The 23,475-nt window shown below is 44.8% G+C and overlaps 1 protein-coding gene and 1 long non-coding RNA gene across 2 annotated transcripts in view; one reads left to right on the plus strand and one right to left on the minus strand.

The window, feature by feature from the left end:
- LOC119431335 (transmembrane protein 209) overlaps positions 1 to 20,140 on the minus strand; it is a 29,806-nt gene extending 9,666 nt beyond the window's left edge. Inside the window, exons 1-11 of the mRNA XM_037698822.2 lie at positions 19,882 to 20,140; positions 18,654 to 18,712; positions 18,459 to 18,590; positions 18,072 to 18,231; positions 17,048 to 17,126; positions 15,121 to 15,199; positions 13,830 to 13,910; positions 13,054 to 13,208; positions 10,626 to 10,688; positions 9,210 to 9,306; positions 1,459 to 1,584 (exon numbers count right to left, since the gene is read on the minus strand). Of these exons, the coding sequence (XP_037554750.1) occupies positions 1,459 to 1,584; positions 9,210 to 9,306; positions 10,626 to 10,688; positions 13,054 to 13,208; positions 13,830 to 13,910; positions 15,121 to 15,199; positions 17,048 to 17,126; positions 18,072 to 18,231; positions 18,459 to 18,590; positions 18,654 to 18,712; positions 19,882 to 20,048 (1,198 nt within the window). The 5' untranslated portion in view covers positions 20,049 to 20,140. The remainder of the gene's footprint in view (positions 1 to 1,458; positions 1,585 to 9,209; positions 9,307 to 10,625; positions 10,689 to 13,053; positions 13,209 to 13,829; positions 13,911 to 15,120; positions 15,200 to 17,047; positions 17,127 to 18,071; positions 18,232 to 18,458; positions 18,591 to 18,653; positions 18,713 to 19,881) is intronic.
- LOC125940991 (uncharacterized) lies at positions 1,483 to 23,475 on the plus strand. The gene is made up of 3 exons (XR_007464142.1): positions 1,483 to 1,609; positions 22,356 to 22,485; positions 23,379 to 23,475. It is a non-coding gene; the product is annotated as an uncharacterized LOC125940991 (long non-coding RNA).

A 23,475-nucleotide genomic window follows, 5' to 3' on the forward strand; every position in this document is an offset into this window, starting at 1 on the left:
TTAACAGCCAATTTTTAAAGTCAAATCCACATATCAAACCCAGGTATATCAAGTTGTCTATGTCGACCACGTAACTTAAAACCCTCGAAAATTGTCCCTGTTCCCTGCCATGTTCAATACATTGAACGCTGCACCGCGCTGCACTGCACCCTTCGAAGTGCACTTCTTACAAGAACGCGATCACTTTTTGCGCCATTGCAAATGTCTAATGCCGACGACTCTGACGGGCAGTACATTCCGTGAAGAGAAAATGAGCAGGAGTGCATGTCTCAGTTTTGCTTTATGCACACATGGCTGGCTTGTGCAAACGGCGGCCGTTCATTATCAGGGTCGAGTGTGGATCTCACAAGAAGCAAGGTCAACTAGATCCAAAGGAAGCCGGTTTAGAAACTGAAACCAGTCACAAAATGCCTGGTTGAATAGTTGCTGTTGCACGACCATCAGTCAGATCGGCCTTTAGGCAGCGTATTGTAACAGATACGGCTAGGCAAGTCGCACACAATTCACAGTACAAGTGCGCTGACAGTGGCAAGGTGCCTAATCATACAGGCTTGATTGTAACCGCGCTGCATTAATTTCTACCTTATCCTGAATAAAAACGCCCAACAAGCAACTCGACGCCTGTGAGGTACACTGCGGTCTCAGATCTGAGCCCGCGTTATCAACGGGAACAACCGGCCATGAAGGGTAAAAAAGAGCGAATGGAACTCTCACAACAAATAGCGCAAATCACAAATGCAACCTCTGCAACTTAATGGCTTGGCCTTTCTTGCGATGTGGGCATGGCCGGTGAGTACTACTAGATCAACTAGGTCTCACTTGTTTCGGTTTCAGAGAGGCGCCAATAACATGGCCAACGACCACGCCGGCGACGTATAAAAACCAAAATATCGCCATTTCTGCTCGGCATAGAGACTCATTGCGATGCACGAGATATATTTTATTTTTCAGTCATCTTTCTCACTTCGCTTGCTCCCTCCCTTTGCGCCACTGTGCCAGGAAGCGGGATTGTTTATCCCCCCCCCTATTGCGTGGCTTTTCATTTCGTGTCCTAAGGATGGCCCGTCAGAACGGCAATCCCCGCTGTGTGGAATCGCCATTGTTGTTCGTCACTGTGAAAGTTCCTCTTAACCAAAGAGTATATGCGAAGCGGTTCTTATTAAAAGAATCTTTACAGCGAGTCTATGGAAAAGCAACGAAACGTTCCCATGTTGTTCAGTATATCCGAGAATTCAGCCTAACCTAGTTCGTCTTAACAGGAGTTTAGAGTTTGTTGAATGCAACATTGAACAGGAGTTCGATACACACGTAGGACAATGCTAAACCTTTTAAAAAAGCATGGGATTTACGACTGTTCAATATAGGCAATAAGTTCAATATGTTCAGGTTTGGTATATTCAGGATAGACTATGGCATTTTCGGGACTGGCATACAACTGGAAAGTGAAGACCCACCCACCTTTGATTCGCAGGACTAGGTATTCATGGTTGCTGTTCAGGTCCAAATATGGGAGCAGAGAAGCCAGTGTAGGCACATGCTGCCCTTTGCTGAGAGCTACCTGTTGCAACGTTGACGGGTTGGCCTCTGCCACAGAAAACACAATTTGCAGGTAAGAACCAAAATAATGCGAACAGTGGTTAACTACTCTCCACATCATTTCCTACTTGAACTCTCCACAACAAATTGGTCCCGTAAAGCAGCAAACAAATGTTATGATGCAGTGTCTGAATGATGACTGCGACAAATGTTGCAAATGGAACCAGATGGAAACCTGGTGAATGCAGTTAATTCAAGAGGTCACATGTCCAATCACATATGGAATTGTACTATGCGACTTCTGTTTAAAGGGTTCCTGAACAACTTTTTATTGAAGTCAAGAAATACATTTGACGTTGAAACAGACTATTTCAGAAATACTTTGCAGCAAAAAAGACTTCAATGCAATCAGAAAAACTGAGTTATTGGCAATCAAAGATCACCTGCGATCCCCTCTGTGATGTTCCTGCTCCTACAATGCCTTGCACTGTGAAGGCTATGGTGGAGCGGGGTAGTGCCCACAACACTCCGCTTTATGAACGTCAACCTGGAGCGCAGTTCGAATTAGATTATGGATGTTCACAGACGCCACTACGTACTTCGGATTTTGATGCCTGTGAAGCGCCGACCTTAGAGGCTATCCCTCAGCTTACGGTTGAGTTCACGGTGTCTCATCCCTTTGCTGTGCTACAGTGTACTAGATAGCTATGCGCAGCTATTCTTGCACCGAGTGCAATGAGTAGCACATTTCCTTTTGCACTTATCTCTATGACAATCACACAATATCTGAGGGTTGAACAAATTTCACCTTCATGTTTGCTCGTTTTAGTACATCGGCAGCGCACACATCGGATAACCATACATCTGGTTTAACTAAATTTTCTGCGATTTCAGGTTAGTCGAGTGCTCAAAACTAATCAAAATTAGTGAGACCCTACGGCTACAACACTGATAAGTGTGGTATCGAGTTTCCATGATGTGGTGTCGGGGCCTTGTACGGTGAGGCGACCGGACATGCATGACCTACGCGGTGAGGCCTAAACAGCCGAGGCACTAAGCGACGCAGATAACACGAGACGACTCCTTCTGTTGGGGACCAAACGTCGAATAATCTGTATTCGTAGAGGGGAAGGGATCAGCGTACACGCCGGTAACAACGTTAGGCATGGCAGGGCGCCAGTGGCGAGGATCAAATCAAAGCTAAAACAAGCAGAATACAACATCACTTCTCCCTTTTAAAAAAAAACTGTGGGTATCTTCCGTCGCCAAAGAAGCATAAGTGGCTTCTTTGAAATATTAGTAGACAATGTCATCCTAACTGTAGGTACCTTATTCTTAAGACACGTTTATGATGCCGTAACAAATTTTTGGTTCCCCCCCCCCCTTTTTTTAAAAGAACATGACACAAGTAACTAGCACAGAAATGCACAACTGTACATGAAAACACTGAAAAAATGTGACACTGCAAAATCTATACACTGACAAAAATATCCGACATACCCGTTCTTGGGTAACATTGTATAACGAGGTTGCATGAATGAAGAAACGTGAACATTCGTGTGACCTGCTTGGAGACAAATGTGTGGCTCACTCGCTCCGAGCCTGAATCGGAGTACATGGCTGCAAGACCGTCTTGACTTGAAATTGTGCTTAGCACACGGTTAAGCGGACGTAACGGAATCGCGACTATGCGAGTCTCTGTAAAACCCTTACTTGAAGGTAGGTAAAGTACCTACCCTAACATAAAAAGTACCAGACATTTTTTTTTTTTTTTTTTTTTTTTTAAGGCAGTAGTACTAAATTAACACAGCAAGCTGGGTGAGTTGGTAACTGAACATGTTTCCTAGGGGTGGGCAGCACTATTCGGACGAAGGAAGAGGCGATACGAGCGCTGACTTACAACCGATTGATAAAAAAATTAAATTATGGGGTTTTACGTGACAAAACCAGTTCCAAATATGAGGCGCGCCGTAGTGGGGGACTCCGGAAATTTGGACCACCTGGGGTTCTTTAACGTGCACCCAAATCTAAGTGTTTTCGCATTTCGCCTCCATGCGGCCAGATTTGAACTGGTTGAATTTCTGATAGCGGCTTGGTGCTCCCCGAGGCGAATGTTGATGCAGCTGCCCATAATATTTTTTGCCGCACAAAAGTTCACTTCTTCACTCGTTCCACTTTCATGTGGCAAAAAATGTTATTGGCAGACAGGGCGCTGCATCAACATTCGCCTCAGGGAGCACCAAGCCGCTATCAGAAATTCAACCAGTTCAACTCTGGCCGCGCACTGTAGAATTTGCCCATGCAAACCCCTGTTTAAAAAAGCTAAAATACTGTATAAAAATAGAATTGAAATCAATCACGAGATTGTAGAAGCCTACTACATGCATGTTAACTCAGGCGCATGTGTCAGCCAGACCTCTATCTCTTTGCATGATAAAGAAACCAAAATTTTTTCGCACAAGTGAATATATATACAGGGTGTCCCAGCTATCGTGCAGCACTATTTAAAAAAAGAGGAACGGCATTACACAAAGCAAACCTAGTGCGTATTGTTTTCGGCGCAGTGTAGTAGCCGCCAGTAATGTTTTCGTTACTGTGATTTAATTAGCTAATTGTAATTAATTATCCAACTCAAGAAGTACTGTCCTAATTGTCAAAGTGTCATTGAGAAAATTGTAGAGCAACATAAAAAACTCCCGATACAGCTTTCTGTTGCTCAGTACGTACTGCATAAAAGTTTTTTCGAGCGTAAAAGAAGCCCGCGAATACACGCAAAGTGCCTCGAGGGACAAGTTGCGCTGCAATTCTGCGTGTATTCGCGGGCCCCTTTCGCACTCGGAAAAACACATTTATGTAGCACGTACTGAGCAACGGAAAGCTGTATCGGGGGGTTTTCATATTGCTCTACAATTTTCTCAATGACACTGACAATTAGGACAGTACTTCTTGATATAATTACAATAAGCTAATTAAATATCAGTAACGAAAAAATTACTGGCGGCTACTCCACTGTACTGGAAACAATACCCACAAGGTTTGCTCCGCGTAACGCCGTTCCTCTTTTTTTAAATAGTGCGGCACGATAGCTGGGACACCCTGTATATATAGTCACTTGTTCGAAAAAAATCAGCTGTCAGTCAGCGCTGCCCACCCCTAAGAAACATGTTCAGCAGTACTACTTGGTTACGTAGTCTTTGAGCCATGCCGGAGGTCGTCTAATTCGCGCGGACCTCCGGAGCACGAACTCAGGTTTAGAAGGAGCCGAGATGGGAGTTTTTGCACTCTTGTTCCCAGAATCTTCACAAGTGTCAGGCTGAGTCCGAAGTTTGATAGATGTTTCCGTGGGACATGCAGGTCGCAGTTGCGAGATGGGAGGAAAACCTGTACCAGCAGGAATTATAAGAGAAGGCGGGAAACCATCATCAAGAGATGAATAATCACTCGAACTACTCCCTTTACTTATGTTCTCAAAAGAACGTGGATGAGCATGATATTTCACCAGTCTGGAAGCATTCCAACGCTTGCCATTCTCAAGCTGGAATGTGTATCGACCTACTTTGCTATGCATCTTGAAAGGACGTGGATATTTAGGACCAGACTTGCGCGAGTTTCGTACTCGTACAAGATCTCCTGGTTGAAACTTGGGGATTCTTGTTCCACGACGACGGTTTACGTACGTTCTCCCATTTTCCCCCCGATTTTATAGCACACGTTTTTGAACTTCCTGGCATAAACATTGGAGAAGCAAATTCTGGATGAATAGGAGGCATGTTAGCGACATCTAGTCGAGTCCTCGGTGGACGACTAAGGAGCAGCATAGCCGGAGAGACACCTGTAGTGATGTGTGGCGTAAACCTGCAAATTGCCAAGTATTCCAAGACTGCAAACATAAGTTCACAGCGTTCCAATAACACAACCTGAATGAACTCTTTGAGGATGCGGTTGAATCTCTCTACCTGGCCATTTGCCTGAGGGTAGTAAAGAGAAGACAGGAAATGCTTAATGCCTCTCTCCTTTAGAAATTTTTCGAACTGAGTGGAAACGAACAGTGGTCCATTGTCGGACACTACTGCGTCAGGAAAACCTCCACGACTGAAAATTATAAGTGCTTGCATGATAGCCTGAGACGTGACTGAAGACGTGTGGCTAAGGTTTCATTTCTACGCGTGCAGACGTGGCCAAGCGTAAGCAGATGATAGTCAGCTATATAGTACGACAGTCGTACTTCTGGAAGTATGGAAGTCCCATCGAAATTCGAAACAGATTTTCGCTTTCTTCGCCCTATTTATTAAACCGCATCAATAAATGTACACCAGTAACAGTAGGAAGTAGTGCACAGATATAAACACCTTTCATGACTGGTGCCAGCTATCAGCCAATACATACGGTAGAACCCCGCTGTTGCGTCCCCGGGTGATGCGTTTTCCTGGCTGTTACGTTGTTTTCAGCTGGTCCCAGCATAGCTACCATAGGACCCAATGCATTGGTAATCCCACTGCTGTGTCGCAACTATGGAACTGTTCCTGCATCACATGTTGTGGATTGCCACCCTCCGCCAATCCAAGCGGCCATGTTGACTTTTCATGTCGCTTGGCTTGGTGGCCTTGACAATGGGAATGGCCGCCCAAAGTTTCGGGAGCAACACCTGCAACGTATTTTCGGTTTCCGCCAGCAAAAGCATGGCCTTTAGATCTGTATTTGCTATCTAAAGATGGTGGACGACACGCTGGGGCCCTAAAATTGGTTGTGGCGCATAAGCGTTCCATATAAAGTCCATGGGGGATAACGTCGTCGCCGCGCGCCTTATGCTGTATGTGCGAGTGAAAGCGCGCGAGGGGAGCCTACGACCTCAGCTAAATCTCATACGTGCAAGAAAGAAAAGCAGGAAGGAAGTAAGCCTTCTTCCGTCGCGCTTGAGGCATCAGGGGAAGGGGAGGTGGAGAGAGGGAGGAATAGGGGGCGGCGTTGTACTCTGGTATCAACTGCATACTGCGCAGGCCTTATCTTGAAAGCGATCTGCATTGGGGACAGAGGCTAGGCAGTGTAGGTGCGTTGGCTGCTCGTAGCTTTGTGCAGTGCTGTGAGTTCTCGGCGCTCAGTTTGCGTTGAAACGATAGACAGCACGAAAGTCGCATCGCTCGCTGCTGCTGCCGCGCTTCCTCACACCAGCGTTTTGACAGCGAGTGTCCGCGTTCATCGAGTGTGATGTGTTCATGTTTGCCTGTGCGCGCTGAAACCATGCTCGTTAATAAAGTTAATAAGCGAATGTTTACAAGTTTATATGAACAATAAAACTGCAATCCTAAAGCTGTCTACTAATTTGATCGCAACCGATGCTTCGGCTTTCGGGCAAAACTGGCTTTTTTTTTTTTCAAACGTCAGAATTAAAATAAAATTGTGTGCAGTTCACTACTCTCATATCTCAATTTTTCCTGTTTCTCGGCTCTTGTGCTTCCTGGCTCTTATCCTTTCTTTTATGGTCCCTTGGAAAAGGTATCAGCGGGGTTCTACTGTAGCAGTCGTCATATGGGAATCTGCTGCATGACGAAATATGGCAGCCCAAAAAGAGTGAGGAGAAGGCTTCCGTAAAAAAAAAAAATGAAGAAAAAAAAAAGCGACTTCACACTCCACTTGCAAGCACCACGCACCGCCCAGGACTGCAAAATTTGGCTAAGGTGTCCCCAGCAGCGTATGCAATCGGCGGACTCGTTCTTTCACCAAGCCCAAGGGGTGGTTCAGGAGCCCTTTAAGTTGTACGCGTCAGTTTTACGGGGAACGATGACCGACGGGGCTTCACATTGAAAAGCTGCAAAAGGTATGAGAGTGTTCCTTGTAGCCCATTGTGCAGCTGGCAATATTTCCCAGGTGGTCAAAACTCTACTGATGGTCCTAACAAATCGGGCTAGGAAATGAGTAGAAAAGGATTGAAATCTCTGCACAAGTGCTTGTTATCAGACAAACTCTCCTTAACTGTTAACAATAATAGTAATAATAAGGGAACTGTTAATAAACACCTCTGAAGCAGTACTCGTCAAAGGTGCAACATCTCACAAAGGTTATTTCTGGGGTACAAATACCATCTATCGTAATTTTAAAAAATGTTTTGATGAAACGAGCTGTTACACACATTCCAAATCAAACAATAAAAATTGCCCTACGATGGGAAGGGTGATATGTAGACAAAAAATTCGACCCATGACAGGTTATTAAAGTTCTTTATACTATGTCAGTGTACTGGCCAACACAACAAAGTGTTGAAAACTTTCTGCTGGGATAGTTGGTACGTAGTTTAAACTTAAGAATGACATGACAGAAATTAAACAGACATGAAGGACAGGACGAGTTTCTTTGAAGACTGCACAGTCTGGATGTGTCAGCTTACTGTCCAACAAAATGATGAAAATCTAAGTCAGCAGTGCATTAAACAGGCCTCCCTGTGACCTTGACATGGCCTCAGCACAATCCTCCAAACTGATGCTTCATGAAGAATAAGTCAGAGCAGGCTTTCAGAATGCCAATGCATCTAAACCCATCAGCTGCCAGAGCCAGTGAACCGCCAGGTGTAAGCATAGGGGCCATATTGCCAAAGCCGGCAATTCGCCAGCTTGGAGGCACTGTTGATCTAAAAAAAAAGCCGGCAGATCCCACGCCCTGTGAGAATCGATATTATGCGAAGCAGTATGCCAGGAGCCTACGAAGTTAACGAAACGACCATGAGAGCACCAACACGTAGGCGGCTGTTTCATGACCCACATGACACGCATGTCACGACATTCATGTTATGACCTATCATTTATGTTCGTCATGCACTCTTGTCACACTATGCTAATTTTGGTACATATCAAATTAACGAAACAACCATGAGAGCACAAAGTCGTAGGCGGCCAGATGGATAGATAGATAGATACTGTTAAAGTGGCAAATGTTCGCCAGGAAATGCTTCGCATTTAAAAGTTATTAATATCTGCTGCAGCAGCCAGTATGTGCCGTTTAGAAATTTCACGAGATGGAACTATGTGCCATCTTCAGGGGTGGTTTGGTTTTTTTTTTTTTTAGTTGATATTTGTAGGATTTTTACGGATATTCAGACACATATCTGACGTCATGTTGCAAAGTTAAGTCGCATCATGTGCAAAATGTGCACAGCAAAAACGAAGAAAGCGACAGCTCATGAGAGGGTCAAAAGTGCAACGCTGCCTCCACACGCCAGAGTGTTTCAAGCTTTCCCACAGAAAGCAAGTGTGCAGCTGGCAGTTACGGTTTTGAAATGAAAAGCACTGCTTCACATTGTAAATAAAACTTAATTGTTGGCATTTTTTAGCATTTATTATGGTACAGCAAGTTCTATAATGATGGTGACAACGAAATTTTGTGTGGTGCACGTATGGGGCAAAAATAATCTGAGCAGAGAGCCATGCAGCACACATAATATTTGGTAGCCAATGGGTTAAAATAATAATAAAGAGCTAAACATGGCATCTAGATCCAACACATGCCAACAATGCAAATCACAGCAGGTCTTATGAATGCTAGTGCATCTAAAATTAAAAAGAAAAAAAAAAGAACAGAATGCTGCTTATGGCTGCTGCAACACCAATACCATCAATGACAACAAGACTTATTAATGATAGTCCAGCTAAAAACAAAAGAGTAAATGTGAATGCTGCACTTGCCACCAATACGTAAATCTGAAGATCCCAGCCTCTGGAGCGTGGTGTTGATGGAGTCGATCTCGGAGTCCACTCGTTTCACAATGGTCTGGCTGATCCACTACGATATGAACAAAACATTGTTGCTAGTCTATACATGTTGAAACTATTGCTTTATAACCATATGACCAGTTTTTCAACAAAGTTACCAAGTACACTGCAAGTGAGCCAGTATTAACACCGTTGTCTAAACCTCCATGCTACCACACTTGTATTTATTATTGGTATGTTCTCTACTTGGGATTCCTCGTGTTGCCTATGAAATGCTCCTAACAAGTTTTGCAAATAAAGAAGAAACAGAAACAATGCACCTAACCACAGGCACCAGGCTATATTAGTAGTCAGCAACACTTAGGATGGAAATACACGACGAACCACAATCACTCAAAAAGGACACCAGCTATCCTTACCACAAGCTGCTTCTTGAGAGGCTTTCCGACTGGTTAATTTATGTAAAGCCAGTAAAGTAGACTTTTGTTAATTTGACTCCTGTTAATTCGATTTTTCAGTTTGTTCAATCCTGACCAAAGGGTCCGGTCGGTACCCATGCATTTCTATGGGCCCAAACTTTCAATATTTCGATCCCGAAATTCGCCTTCACCAAATAATTCGAACTTGACCAGTCAGCACGCATGCACCTGACCCCTATGGTGACCCCAATAGCGACCCCTTTAGTGGCAGCGTCTGTCTCGGCAGAGCTTAGGGGACAGGGCATGCATTGAACACACGCCATCTCCTATCGAAAACACCTATTTCCAACCTACTCTAGGAAGATTTTTAAGTGATAGCCATAGCTCACAATCTCTGATAGTAGTATTTACCTTATTTTAATGAGCACCCTTCTTTTTTCAAAGAAAATTGCCTGTGTGGTGCAGTTGGTCACGAAACCAAAATCACCTTCGCAACAGTTATATGCTTTTCCGCACAACACGAATGTAGTGCGGCAGAGCCGACATTAAAGAAGTAGTGCGACGAAGTTGACTTTAGGAAACCGGCCACCACTGGACCCTTGCCCATTTTTCTTGGTAAAAAATCAGGTGCGTGCTAGATTTCTACTTCATTTAGGAGCTTTAATGTCATTCCTACATTCGCCCTTCTACTTTGGACACAAAGTGAGCGCACGTTTGATTCGGGGGCGTTAGAATAGGGCAAATATTGCCAAATGAATCAGCAGTGTTTTTGGCGATTTTTTCTGCATCGTTCAATTCAACCTGCCACATAATTCGATCAGTTTTGTTGGTCCCATCAGGGTCAAATTAACGGAAGTTGACTGTGTACTTATTTCAGAATACCCTAGTCACACTTGGCTGTACAATCGTCCAATAGCCATCATTTGCTTTACAGTGAGGAAATAAGTGGGCATTAAAAACATTGACAAACCTTGCGAAGGTTCTCGACCCAAATGTCAAGCTTGTCTTTAGCAATAGACCACTTCTTCCAAACCTGCAATTGCGATGAGATCATGATGAAATGTGCAATAGAAGAATTCAAGTCGTAACAAATTAGATTATTGGTGGGAAGCATTACAGAGTGTTTCACTGGAACCTAGGGGCACAATAAATACACCATTCTTCGTAGAAAAAAAAACTGCACCGTTATCAGAACAAAAAAAAAAAAAATACATTGAACAACTTTTTGCAATTTTTGCACTCATTTTCTAACTGTCCTGTTTGGGTTTTCAGTGATGGGAATGGCCAAAAGTGTTCTGAAGCAGGTTTAGTAGCAGGAAAAATGACAATTTGTAGCAGCTGCCCTCAGTTTTGTAGCAGGTCGTAAAAAAAAAAAAGAAGGAAAATGGTACAAAAGCAGTATTTCTTGCCGTTATTATGTGGTTGCCTAATAAATGTATCATACATGCCCTTTAAGAAATGACTAGCCTTAGTATTGCTAAAATGAAGTGCTAAATACAGTGCGAGCAATAGTTCACTGACAGCGTAATTACTGCAAGCTTCTATCAAAGGAGCACCAAAGTATGAATCATGATGAGAACAAAAACACAACATGAATGTCAGTTGCATGAAACATCACTACAATTTCTTCCCTTTATCTGCAGTATCCAAGTAAGAAGTACTCTCATTTTTTTTGTCTTGTTTGAGCAAGTATTGTCTGGTCACTCATTGCCTGAAGTTTTCTGCTGCATGCCCCGCTGAATCAACAATTCGGCATTATTGAACATTCGCTCTGCCTCAGCCACTTCCTGCAAATACACCACGCAAATTGCATGCCGTGTTATCGAGAGTGACTGCTGAAGCAGAGCAGCATCATGTTCCATATAAAGTCCAAGTGCGATAATGTCCCATCGCGCTGTACACCTTAGGTGCGAGTGAAAGTGTGCGAGGGTGAGCCGAGAAGGATGGTGGCATGACAAGCGCCATCTTCCCAAGCGAAGCTAAGGGAAAGGGGGAGAGAGGAGCGAGCTTTCAGTAATACGATGAAGTGCATGCAAGGGCGGGGAGGGAGATGGGGCCAGGCTGGTGCATGTCTCCTTTTCTAGCGTGGCCTCAGCCATGCATGGCTGTCAGCGTGGCACATAAGCAGTCATCGTGCTCCGTTTTAGAGGATATCAGCCACCTGTGCAAAGACTGGGTAAGCCGAGATGGCATGGCATCGTGGGCTGTCATCCCACGAGTTTAATGCTAGAGCTTGCGAGATGTTGAGTTTCGGAGACACGTTGAAGCGAGCGGCAGACAAAGCATTCCCTCCCCGCTGCGGACGCTTTTCATAATAGCGTCGTCCCACTGCGGGCGACGCTATTATCCGCCGCATCGAAGTGGACGCGAAAGCATGGCTAGCTTCGCTTCGTACCGCCTATATGAAGATATCGACACAGTATGAAACCGTATCTATCGTGGCCGACTCTCGCATTGAACAAAATGACATTTTATCTCATTCAAGTTTGCTTTTTCCGATTGCCCGATACTACGGAAAGTTTCGCGGTCCCTTCCAGGTACAAAAAATCCATCCACAACTGCATTTACTTCCATAAAAGATTGAAGTTTAATATAACGAAATCTCTATATAACGAAGCAAACTGCCAATTTTACCGACTGCTGTATTGAAGTTTAACTGTATACTGCGATGCAGATGGGTACAGCTTCCGATGCGCAAATCAAGAAGTGCAGTAGAACCACGTTGATACGATTCTGCTTAATACGTTTTTGGGGATGGTAAATTTTTTTTCTTTTCCCGAAAATACGATTTGGTTGGATAATACGTTGGATGATACGCTTTATGTTCCGGTTCCCATAAAGATTGCATCAATGAGGTTTCACTGTAGTTGGCATGCTCATCTGGCTCTTTGGGACAGTGCATTATGGTCCAGCTGGAACGCATCAGCACAGTCATCCACTCTACAACATTACAGAGGTAATCACCTACCGTCACCTACCGCTACTGACGTGTCACCAAGAGGTTCTGGCAGGTGCACCAGATCTGTTGATCAACGTAAGCTTCTTATTGCAGTAATAAAAGCTGCTTTGACAGTGGATTACTCTGGTCACCAGATGCAGAAACTTCTACTGAAACATCAAGTGGCTTTTCCTGCCTCATGCACCCACGTCAGTTAGTGATTGCATTTACAAATACGAAGGACAAGCATGGATCATTCTGTGCAACCACACATGCTGCTACTCTAAAGCAGTCTATTTTAAACCTACCGCTACGGCTTCGCATTATAGTTACAGTATTTATTTTATTGGCTGTCAGAAGTCTTCCCTGGGATTATATTCGTGCAAATTGGTATTTCAATCTAAACTTCCTTGTTTGCTACTCAGCATAATTCCTTGAGAAAGAGCAGAGCACCACTGACACTGTCTCCACTGAAGGTGGCCGCCGAGTCGAGGTCGTCACCATGCATCGTCTGCGGAGACCTTGTCGCCTTCTGGTAGTGGCTGAGGTGAGAGATCACAGAGTCGGCATCCAGCCGCAGTGAAGAGTTGGACACGCCGCTGCTCGCTGGTACGTCTGTATTAGGAAGCAGGTAAACATTTTTCAATACACCAAAGGTGTGCTCGCACTCTGTCAACAGGTTTCGTAAAATTTTGCAGACAACAGCCTTTAGTATTCCTTTACACTGCCCCATTTGGATTGTTCATTTGCCATTGTTATGGTGTTAGCATTTCTACATGTGCACCAAAAAAAAAAAAAAATCCTACTATTACAAGCCACAGTTGCACGCCGATTTATGTCCAATTAAAGACAACAGCTTTTGTACAACTGCGGCACCCAGAGATTCTGCATATGGAAAAATGACTACTGGCTCTTTTCATGCAAAGTATCAATTTCACAAAGTACATTGAGAATTGCCCACCCCATCAAACTAAAGCCGACTTCAGCAAATGCATGTGGCATTCCCCCCCCCCCCCCCCGTTTGCCAATAAAGGGAACATACTGTTTACCCTACCTGGTTAGTTTCACAAATATCAAAACGTACTGAAATTAAAACTTTCATATGTTTCGGTGAAACAAGTTGCGCAGTTAGGTGTTTTAACAAATTTAGGCCAACTGGAAGACGGCAAAATTGATATCCTTGGAAATGATCAACTGGATACAAAGCCACAGATGTATCATACTTTCATTACATACCGAAAGAGAGGCTGCGATCGGATTCTTCATGGGCAGCCAGGTAGTCGTCCAAGCTGCGTTCGTCATTTATGTGCCATCCTACTGCATGAATGAAAGAAAGGAGTCTATCAAATAGAATTCACACTGCAAGAAAAAGCTTCACAATTTACTCAGTGAGGAAAACACCATACATGCATATAATTTCTGTATATATATATATATATATATATATATATATATATATATATGTTTTAATATCCAGTTCAAGAATGCATCCCGATTACATTCAGAAGCATGTGTCTAATATGGCACAACATTTTAAACTTTTGTGCTCAATTTTGAACTTTATTTTTTCATGTGGTGATCTCAGCCCTTGTGTCACACAGGGCTTCGTGAACTTAAATGAAGCCCGACTCTCCTATCCCTGCCCTCAAAGGGCAGAAGCAAAACATGCTACAGTTCCAAGAAATGATGCCGTGCTGAAGAAGTTCGTCTGAGAAAATGCCGAACACATGCTAAACGCATATTGTTACCACTTGTGCAAAACACTTTATGCACAAAAACTGGGCAGTGGTTTTAATGATGATAGACAATGTTGCATGATCAGGCTTCCTTCTAGTTTCAGTTGCAGTATTGCTATATGACACCGAATCAAATCAGTGACCTTACGCTCAGCATCAATTCTCTGTTTATGCAAGTAGAATGTTAACTTCATACTATATGCTGCTTAAGTAAGCACCAGGAACTGTCTTCACTTTTCACAGTACCTTGTCTCATTTCTCTTCTGGTATAACTTTTAGGAGCACGCATATCGCCCGTTTCAAATTATAAACTACCGAGTACCCCACCTTTCTATTAGCGGCACAATCAGCCGTAACGAGACGTTCACACAACTTCCTTATGTCCGTACGCCCTGCAGTGCCGTGAGACAAGTGACAAAAGCAATGCTCGAGAGACAGGACAGTTATCCACTGTCAAACAAAATGCTCTAGGCCAGAGCTCCCTAACTCCACAAAGAAGGCTATATCTCCACAATGCTATATCTGCGCTGCTCAAGTTCCTAAAGTCTCCAAACCTAAATGACGCAACCTCGAGAACACTGCCCACTAGCGCTGGATTGTGTATGCAGTTTTACTTTGTGCTTCTCTGCACTTTCTTACCCCTTCTGCCCGTACAGGCTAGCAAACAAGAACTAGCTCTAGTTAACCTCCCGGCCTTTCAATTACATTCCTTTCCTCACTCGCTTTTAGCTAAATTCAAGTAAAAACTGCGCTGAACTGGAAAAAAAAAATTGTCAGGGCAGCAGCCGAACCTTGAGGTGAACCCCGCCAGCGCAGGCCCCTGGAGGCTCCTGTAAGTGCCGAGTCTGAAGACGTATCCGACAAGCCAGTCTATGCCAAGAAAAGGAGAGACGAGCAAAAAAATCTGTTTTAGCAATGTGTCAACGGCAATAAAGTTGCAAAGAACAAACTTCAATGAACATAAAAATGAAAAGCAAGCCATAAACCTAAGAAAGGTGCAAGTGATACCTCACTGCCACCTTCTGTCACATCCTTATTTCGGTGTTCATTGGGGCTGGTCAGGAAGCCTAGCACACTATTAGATATGCATTGCAGTTGCTTAAAATTACTAGCATAAAGACTGTTTGTACTCGTAAAACAACTACCTTGGAAGATTTCGGTTATTTCAAGCATAGCAATGTTCAATGGTGATGCCAACAGTAAAGATAAACTGCAGAGATGAGACGATCGTAGCTGTCCCACGAAATTCACGCCCTTGTGGAGGGTTTTTATTTAGTGATAATGTAGTGCCAACTTGCCCAGTTCTCTACATTGATATTTATCTCCGTCAACCTTAAAAGGTATGAAAAGCAACATTAACACAGTTTATACTCTGTTTTATACTTAGCAGGCAACGCTGCAATGTTACTCAAGTAATGCAGTCATAGAAGTCTTTACTCCAAAGTGCTTTACAGTGCAGTTGCTTTTTAACTACCATGTTTTCTACAGAATGATTACCTCATATACAGTAATAGCTCGTTGATACAATTCCGTTGCGTACGATTTCCCAGCGCCTAAACTTGCGATTGAAAATGCAAAAAAAATTACCCAGTACAGTTACGCTGCTTTTTGACCAGTTAATACGTTCCCGGAAAACTCAAATGTCTCGGCAGCAACTTTCAGTACATCGCCAAACTGCGATGATACGATACGTTTTCCGACCGCTAGATCCGATGCGAAGAGGAAACAGCGCGAGGCAAAAGCGATTAAGAGAAGTAGGCGTCCACCACAGCAGCTTTGCCACAGTGCTCGCTCGCCCATGTCATGTGCAAATGCCAACATGCACGCAGTTTCCATTTCTGGTACCAGCAAATATCCTCGCGGGTTGTCACATGTCGCATTCACAGCTATCGCCACCAACTCTACCTTGATAAGCATCTTCACCTATCTGTTTCACAGCACGTTTGGCGCACTACCAATGGAAGCACTGCATGCCATCAGTAAGCAATAACTCAAACACGCTGCCATTCCCTGCTGCAGGTGACTTGACGTGAGCGTCATGTTTTGCTCTGGCAGCATCCGTATTCTGGCGTCACCTACCAGCTTGATTTTGTTTCAGTTTCCCCATTGCTGCCTTAAACCACTACGCATTATTAGAACTGCAAAGCACATCAGGGGCCGCTTGAGCCTCACCAGCTCAGCGCATGTCAGCGTCTCGTGCCACAATGATTTTTGCCAAGTGGGGATGTCAAGACTTCCTGCCAAAATGCCCTGTCTGAGGAAGCTGCTAACCCTGGCTGGTTTCGAAGAGTGCATACATAAGCTTGCCAAAGTTGCAAAAAAGTCAATGCACATCTTGGGCCATTCTAACCCCAACAGTTCAGCGTACATGGGCATCTCGTGCCACAAGGATACGCACTATGCTTCGTATAACAAAGATGTCCACTACAGTTGAGTCGCAAATTTTTTAGCGACTTCGAATCGTACGTTTGCCTGGTTAGCAAGTTTTTTTTTATGTTTACTTCCAAAAGATCTGAACGTAGTTATACTGTATATTACAGCTGTAACTTGTGGGTGTAAGGTTATGTCAAAGTATTATCTGTGCACCTTTGTCCTTCCAGTATGCGACACACAATGTTTGGGTTGCTAGTACAAGCGGTATACTATGGTTGCTGGTCACAGGAACATGTCACTCCGCTCATTCCGCGTTACGTCTCATGAATAAGGAAGTGTACCTACCTTGTCGAGGGAAGCATTTGGTCCTCCGTAGAACAACCAAGAATTGGATGGAAGACTAGTATTGCCTCCAAAGCTCGAACTGAAACAGTGAGCATGCCAGGAGTTTCAATGTGTTCAGAAAGTGAGCAAGACATCAGAAGCATAGTTTTTTTTCTCCTGAAGTGTACAAGCAGCCATGAAAAGCTGTTCTCTACTTTTCGAAATCTGCGTTTTGGACTTCGAGAACCAGCAAAAATAGTTTGATTACTGCAGGCAACAGGAAAGGTGGCTTTGCCTGTGCTTGCAGGAAGACACACTGAATGACTAGCTAACTCAAATTAAAAGCATTCAAAGACGTATGAAGTTAAAATTTTCCATCGAACCACTCCAACCATTTATTTTATGACAACTAAAAAACACCTCTTGTCTAAATGAATTCCTGTGCCGCCTTCAGCAACTAATCTTTTGGTACAGAACAAAGGTTATTAGGACTGTAGTCTATGACTCTAGAAAGACTGTCAATTCACCTTTAGCATTCCTTTATAGCACGCCAAAATTTACACACATTAGTAGCCTCGGTCCAATCAGTCTGTTCGGTACGTTTGCGTACCAGACACCATAGCCAGACTAGATCGCCTGAGAATAGGCGACATCCCGATTGTGTCCGTCATCCCAGTGCACCGGGGTTACTGGGGCAACAAGATCTGCAAGGTGACGGACAAGTGCAGGCAGTGTTCTGGTGCGTCTGCCAGAATCGAACCCGGGCCACCCGCATGGCAGGCAAGTATTCTACTGCAGAACCACCAACGCGAGAAAAAACGGGGTTTATTGAAAAGGCTTCAGGGCAAGCCTCAGACGGGCGAAAACATTCTTTGTCTCGTCTTCTCCGCTGACACTCCTTTGTCTTTCACTCATGCGGCCACATCGACGAATAATATTTCAGAGGGGACAAAATGCAAGAGCATTTGGTACCTTCTTTTGCTACCAATTTTGGTGACAACACACAATTAACAAAGAAACAACTAAATCAATGGAGCAAGCATACCCAGCAGAACCCCAGCTCGCAGCAGACATGTCGTGTGGCGTCATGGCCATTGATCTTGAAAGCGGGGAAGAGGTTGCCGAAGGGAGGACAAAATCAGAGCCACGCCACCTTGTCTCTGGTAGGCTTGGTTGAGGTGGACTCTTTAGATGGAAACCAGCGTCTGCAACCCACGAAAATTTTTAGAGTCTGAAGTGCTGCAACAATTCTAAGATAATGGGATGCAGGCACTGACCCTCTTCAATGGCTGTAATGATGAACAGCAACACCAGTTCAATGTAACAGTAACAAATGTGAAAGATACAACCACTGCACTCTGCCAGTACTGATCTACTAGGTTGGAACCTAATTGTTACCACTATCTCGTTTATCATAATACACTAAGCTTACCCGTTTCAGAAATGCGGAGTAACTTCATCTGCTTAGGAGTAACCGGCACTGGCTGCTCCCAAAAGTGAGCCCAGGTGTACGAGGCAATGTACACGAGGGAGTTGCAGCATAGGAGTATGCCCAAGGCACACTCTGCATGAAGGAAAGAAAGTAGGAATGGTTAGGGCTGAAATATTTCAAGAGTGGTCAACTTACCAGTGTACCAAAGCACTAACCACTCTTCTTCAAAAAGCCTCATCACCGATCCTTGGCGCCTGGTGCAGACAGAACAGTAAAGGCACATGAATTAGGTTTGTAAAGCGATTCCACAACCCATCACAGCTAGTATGTCAGCGTATCAACGTAGCAGCAATTCCACAGGTTATTTCCAAGTCTGAGTCAATCTCTCGCCTCAGAACACGCTGACGGGCTTTCATTTTCATTATTATCCATCCTTCTTTGAACAACACAGACATCTAGAGTCTATGTAAATGGGCACGAGGACGATTTTTACTTTCGTCAACAGGATGTCAGCAGCATGAACGCTTTTACAATCGCCCTTTTATTTAGTTCGTTGGCACCGCGAGAATTTAGCACCTATATTTATAAAAGGGAATGGCCAATGTAAGGTACGCATCTTGTTAAGGTTCCGACTGGTGTTGCAGAAGTGGCAAGGCGCTTTGTTTTTTGTTGTGGGGTTCTTTTTTTTCGCCATGATTGTATTTTTCACAAGTACTGCTGCAGGAGGGCACATGTAACCAGCGAACAGAGGCCTCAGGATAGCGCCTGAAATTATAAAGCAGGTGGCGCACGGTCTCAATGGCAACCAAGGGACTGTGGTAAGATCAAAGCGGGAAGCAGGGCGGTCCGTGTCTTCGGGTTGCCGATGCCAGAGCGTGCCAGAGGGTGTTCGCATACTATATTGACTGCCCGCTACAGCGAACAGCCGCTCTTATACACCCCAGCACTCGCAGGCCTCGGCGAGCACCAACCCATCGACCAGTGCGGGTTCTAGCTTTGGTGTCCTGGAGGCGCCGCTAATAATACAAAATAATGACACGTTGTTACAACTAGTAAAAAATAAACACAACCACGCCCAACCACCAACTTGCGATGCTAAGTTGAGCACTACCGTGCCCGAGACTTCTGCAACACCAGTCAAAAACTTGCCAGTTATACACGGATGCGAAGTTACGCGTTAAGCATTGCGCCTTTAAATGTAGCAGAAATCTTAGCGTAATTCACTGGTAAGATGTGATGTTAATCATTTACATCAACACGCTAGATTTCTAAGAGTTCAAACAGAAAACCGAATCGTGGGCGTTGCTCACACAGCCGACTGAATCCTCGTGCAAAACACGCAAAGAGCAGTCAATAAAAGCAGCATGACAAGTGTCAAAGTCGACAGTTATAGGGCAACCACGTAAAAAAAAAGTGGACTCACATATCCATGAGCACGACCAAAGCTAAAAAAAAGTTGACACACGCTCTTTTCAGGGCCGGCTTCACTCTTTCCATTGTAGCTTTTCTAGCAAAAATGTCGTCGACCGTCGGCTTTCGGCCATTGATCGTAGAATGCCGACTGGTCACACTCCCCTGATTGTTACTCATGTTTACAGCTATTTACAACACTTTCTACTTGAAGTTGGGAGCTTCTCGAAATGAGTTGCATGCAGACACGCTCACCACGCTCACCAACTTGGTACGCCGCCAAATTTATACTGTTTATAGTGATGCTTACTGCGATGGCGTTGCCCGCGCTACGCTCTAAACAATGTGCTCAGAGGCTATAGTATGGCTCAGACAACGCGTTGGCTCAGATCACTTTTCATCTAGGGACGTTATTTCAGCGTAACCACAAGGCACTGAGCCTCAAATTTTCCCTCTCTCAGAAATTAAGGCAATATAAACATAATAATAAAGCCAGTAGTAGACAATAGATTTAAAAAAAAAAAGTTGTCGCAGTTTCACCTGAAAGGTGAAGCATCAATTGCGATAGCAAATTTGAAGAGATCTATACGGAGTAATGATAGCAGCTTTATCAGCTGTATAAACTTGGACATGCAGCAGCACCGGCAACACGCAGAACTGTTGTCGACGCCGCCGGCGTTTTGCCCGCGTTCGCTCAAAATGCGTGCGGCGTTGGTGACTGTTGCCGGAGCCTCTGATATAAATAGGCACTTGGTGCCGCAGCTAAACGTCGCCTCCCTTCCCTGCCCCTCCCCCCCCTCCCCCACACGCTTTCGCGCGTCGGAAGAAGGTACGTTTACTCTACATATATGGTGATTGTAGAGGAGGAAAGAGACGCCTACTTCTGCAGCCCTTAAGGGAGCACAGCGCAGAACGCGCGTTTCTTCTCCGCCGTGCGTTCACTCCCCGTGAAAGCGCGCGTCCCTAGCGCTCTTTCACTCGCACATACAGCGTTCGGCGGCGCGCGGCGACGATTTCATCTCCATTGACGTCATACGGAACCTCACGGCGACGGCGACGCCGACGGCAGAAATCTGCTTTTGAGTATCCATATAATTGCTATCGCAATAAAATTGTACCAGCAGTGCAAGTGTTAGCTGCCGCGAGTAAAAATCCCTATATAAGAAAAGTACCGCCATCTACTCTTTCCTCCGCCACCTCCTCTCCTAAAGCGCTTGCTTTTAGGGGCGAAGCTCCTTAGGGTGTGGGTCTGTCCCTCCTCTGTAGTAGTAGTAGTCGTCGTAGTAGGTAGCCACGTCTACTTTATTATGAGAAAAAAAATTCCGAGAGTTGTGGCCGTAGCGGAATCGAACCAGGGACCCCTCGCTTCTGAACGCGTGGCGCTAACCACTACGCCACGAAGCTTTCTTTCTTTTTTTTTCTTTATTGTCTCAAGGCCACGAAGCGCACATGGACAGACGCACCACGATGGCAATAAATACCCAACATTAACGAAAGACTGCGCGTTTCTAACGCGTTTGTGCTAGCGCGTTACGGCCCGTGCAAGAAGCTGGTGTAAGACGCTGTGGCCTCTCCGCCTTACCCCCGTATTCATAAACGCTGATGGCGTCGGCAAACGCGGTGCACGTTCCGGCATGTGTAAACGGCTGCGTAAGACGCTGTGGCATCTTCCCCTTAGAGTACTGCACGTTTCTAACGCGTTTGTGCTAGCGTCCCCTTAAGCGGGAGATGGTGCAATTATAATGAAGGGCGCTGTTATAAAATAGGAATGACGTCACATATGGCGCGTGTCATTGGTGGAAGTCAATCGTTCGATTTAGTGCGGCGAGACTGGGCGAATTACACGGAAGATTCACGGTTTACCGATGATTCCCTCCGGAGCTTCGCCCACTCATCATCATTCACCCCGTGGATATGCGGTTTTTTTTTTTTTTCTTTACTTTTTGCTTGCGAAAGCCAAGTCGACGGTGGCGCATAGAAAGTCTACGTTGACGCTTTCAGGCCGGGCGCTCGCCGCCGCCGCCGCCGGCGACTGCGGCTGCGCAGAGGACTTTCAACATGGCTCTGAGGCGGAAAAAAAGAAAATATAAAGAAGTGAAAAGCGCGCGCTATCATCGTCCAATCGGAGATACAGGAGAGAGAGAAGCGGCGTTTATCAAAGGATGGCGGTACTTTTCTTATATGGTGACTTTAGCCGCGAGCATAGAGTTTCTCACTATTACAGTGCCTAGAATATACTTACTCTAGGCACTATATCACTATTATAGCGTGAAACTAGAGTGTACTAGATTCTAGTACACTCTAGTGAAACTCTATGGCCGCGAGCATCGAAAAAAAAGAAAGTAAAATTAGGTTAGCATACATTAATTTATTTTTAAAATTATTTGCCACAAAAACTAAAACGTTTTGCGTACAAATGAACTTAAACTTTGCGACTTATTTTTCTTGCCTTACCTAGCAACGTTACTAGATTACCTCTTTCTCTAGCGACAGGCCAATGACGCGCCAGATGCATGCGTCGTCCGCCAGACACTCCCCCTTGCGTTCCTTCTGCACTGGGACGTTCTTTATTCTATGACTGGGACAAGACAACGCTGCACTAATGGAGCATGGCAAGGTGAGAAATTTTGTTTCACAGTCTACGACGCAATTAGGCTTACGGCACGGGACCGCAGTTTTCGCAGTTAGCGAAAAACAGCTCGGCCGTCCTGGCGCAGTTTGAATCGTGCTGGGACATGCTTCCGAGGCTCCCTAGAGGATTCTTGTAACTTATTTCGGTTCTGTTGAGGCACACTGGCCGCACACCACGCCGTGACGCAGTAGCGCTAAGCAGCTCGGCCGTGGTGACAAAGTAGTTTGGCGTGTAATGAATCCCTTAGAGGGATAAGTTTGTGACGGTTTTTTTTTTTTTTTTTTTTTTTTTTTTGTGGCCCCGCAACAACATATACCTTCTTTCTGTACTCACGCCTGTCGAAAACGCGATGGGCAAGAGTGATAACATGGAAAGTGTGTTGCTGGCGCCGGCAGAACGCGCAAAAGATAACGCCGAGGAACATATCAGAAACTTGTAATTCGAAAATTCCGTCTTCCGAAGGACTGAAAACAGGCTTTGCACTCACGCATCTGTCTTGACGTGCGAGAAGAAGGCTGGGAACCTCTGTTGCGTCCGTCTCTGTGTATGTAGCGTACCGTCGCGTCGCCCGATACCAAGTTTTGGAAACGCTAAGTCGACTGTCGCCCGTGTATTTGTGCTGCTAAAGTACAGGAAATAATGCCCGGAAATGGGGCAATGCTTGGAAATCAGATGTTTTCATATTTTATGGTATCGTTTGAGATGAGTCGGGTATTTTCTACGCCATGTATGTAAAAGCGAATTGTTTTTGTTTGTAATGCCGCCCATTCACCGCTTTCGCACTTTTTGCCTCTACACGCAGTATTCCTATGTCTAAATACCAAAATGACACATGCTTGTAACAGGCTGTTACATGTTTGTAATTTACTTTTTTTCAGCTGATGCCGTTCGATGGCGCTTCATACGGAATTACTGCTTACCTGGGGTCACAACGTTGGATGAACGCACAAAAAGCGAGGAACGATCGAGCTTTTA

Source organism: Dermacentor silvarum, chromosome 10 (genome assembly GCF_013339745.2).
Source record: "Dermacentor silvarum isolate Dsil-2018 chromosome 10, BIME_Dsil_1.4, whole genome shotgun sequence".
Lineage (NCBI taxonomy): Eukaryota > Metazoa > Arthropoda > Arachnida > Ixodida > Ixodidae > Dermacentor > Dermacentor silvarum.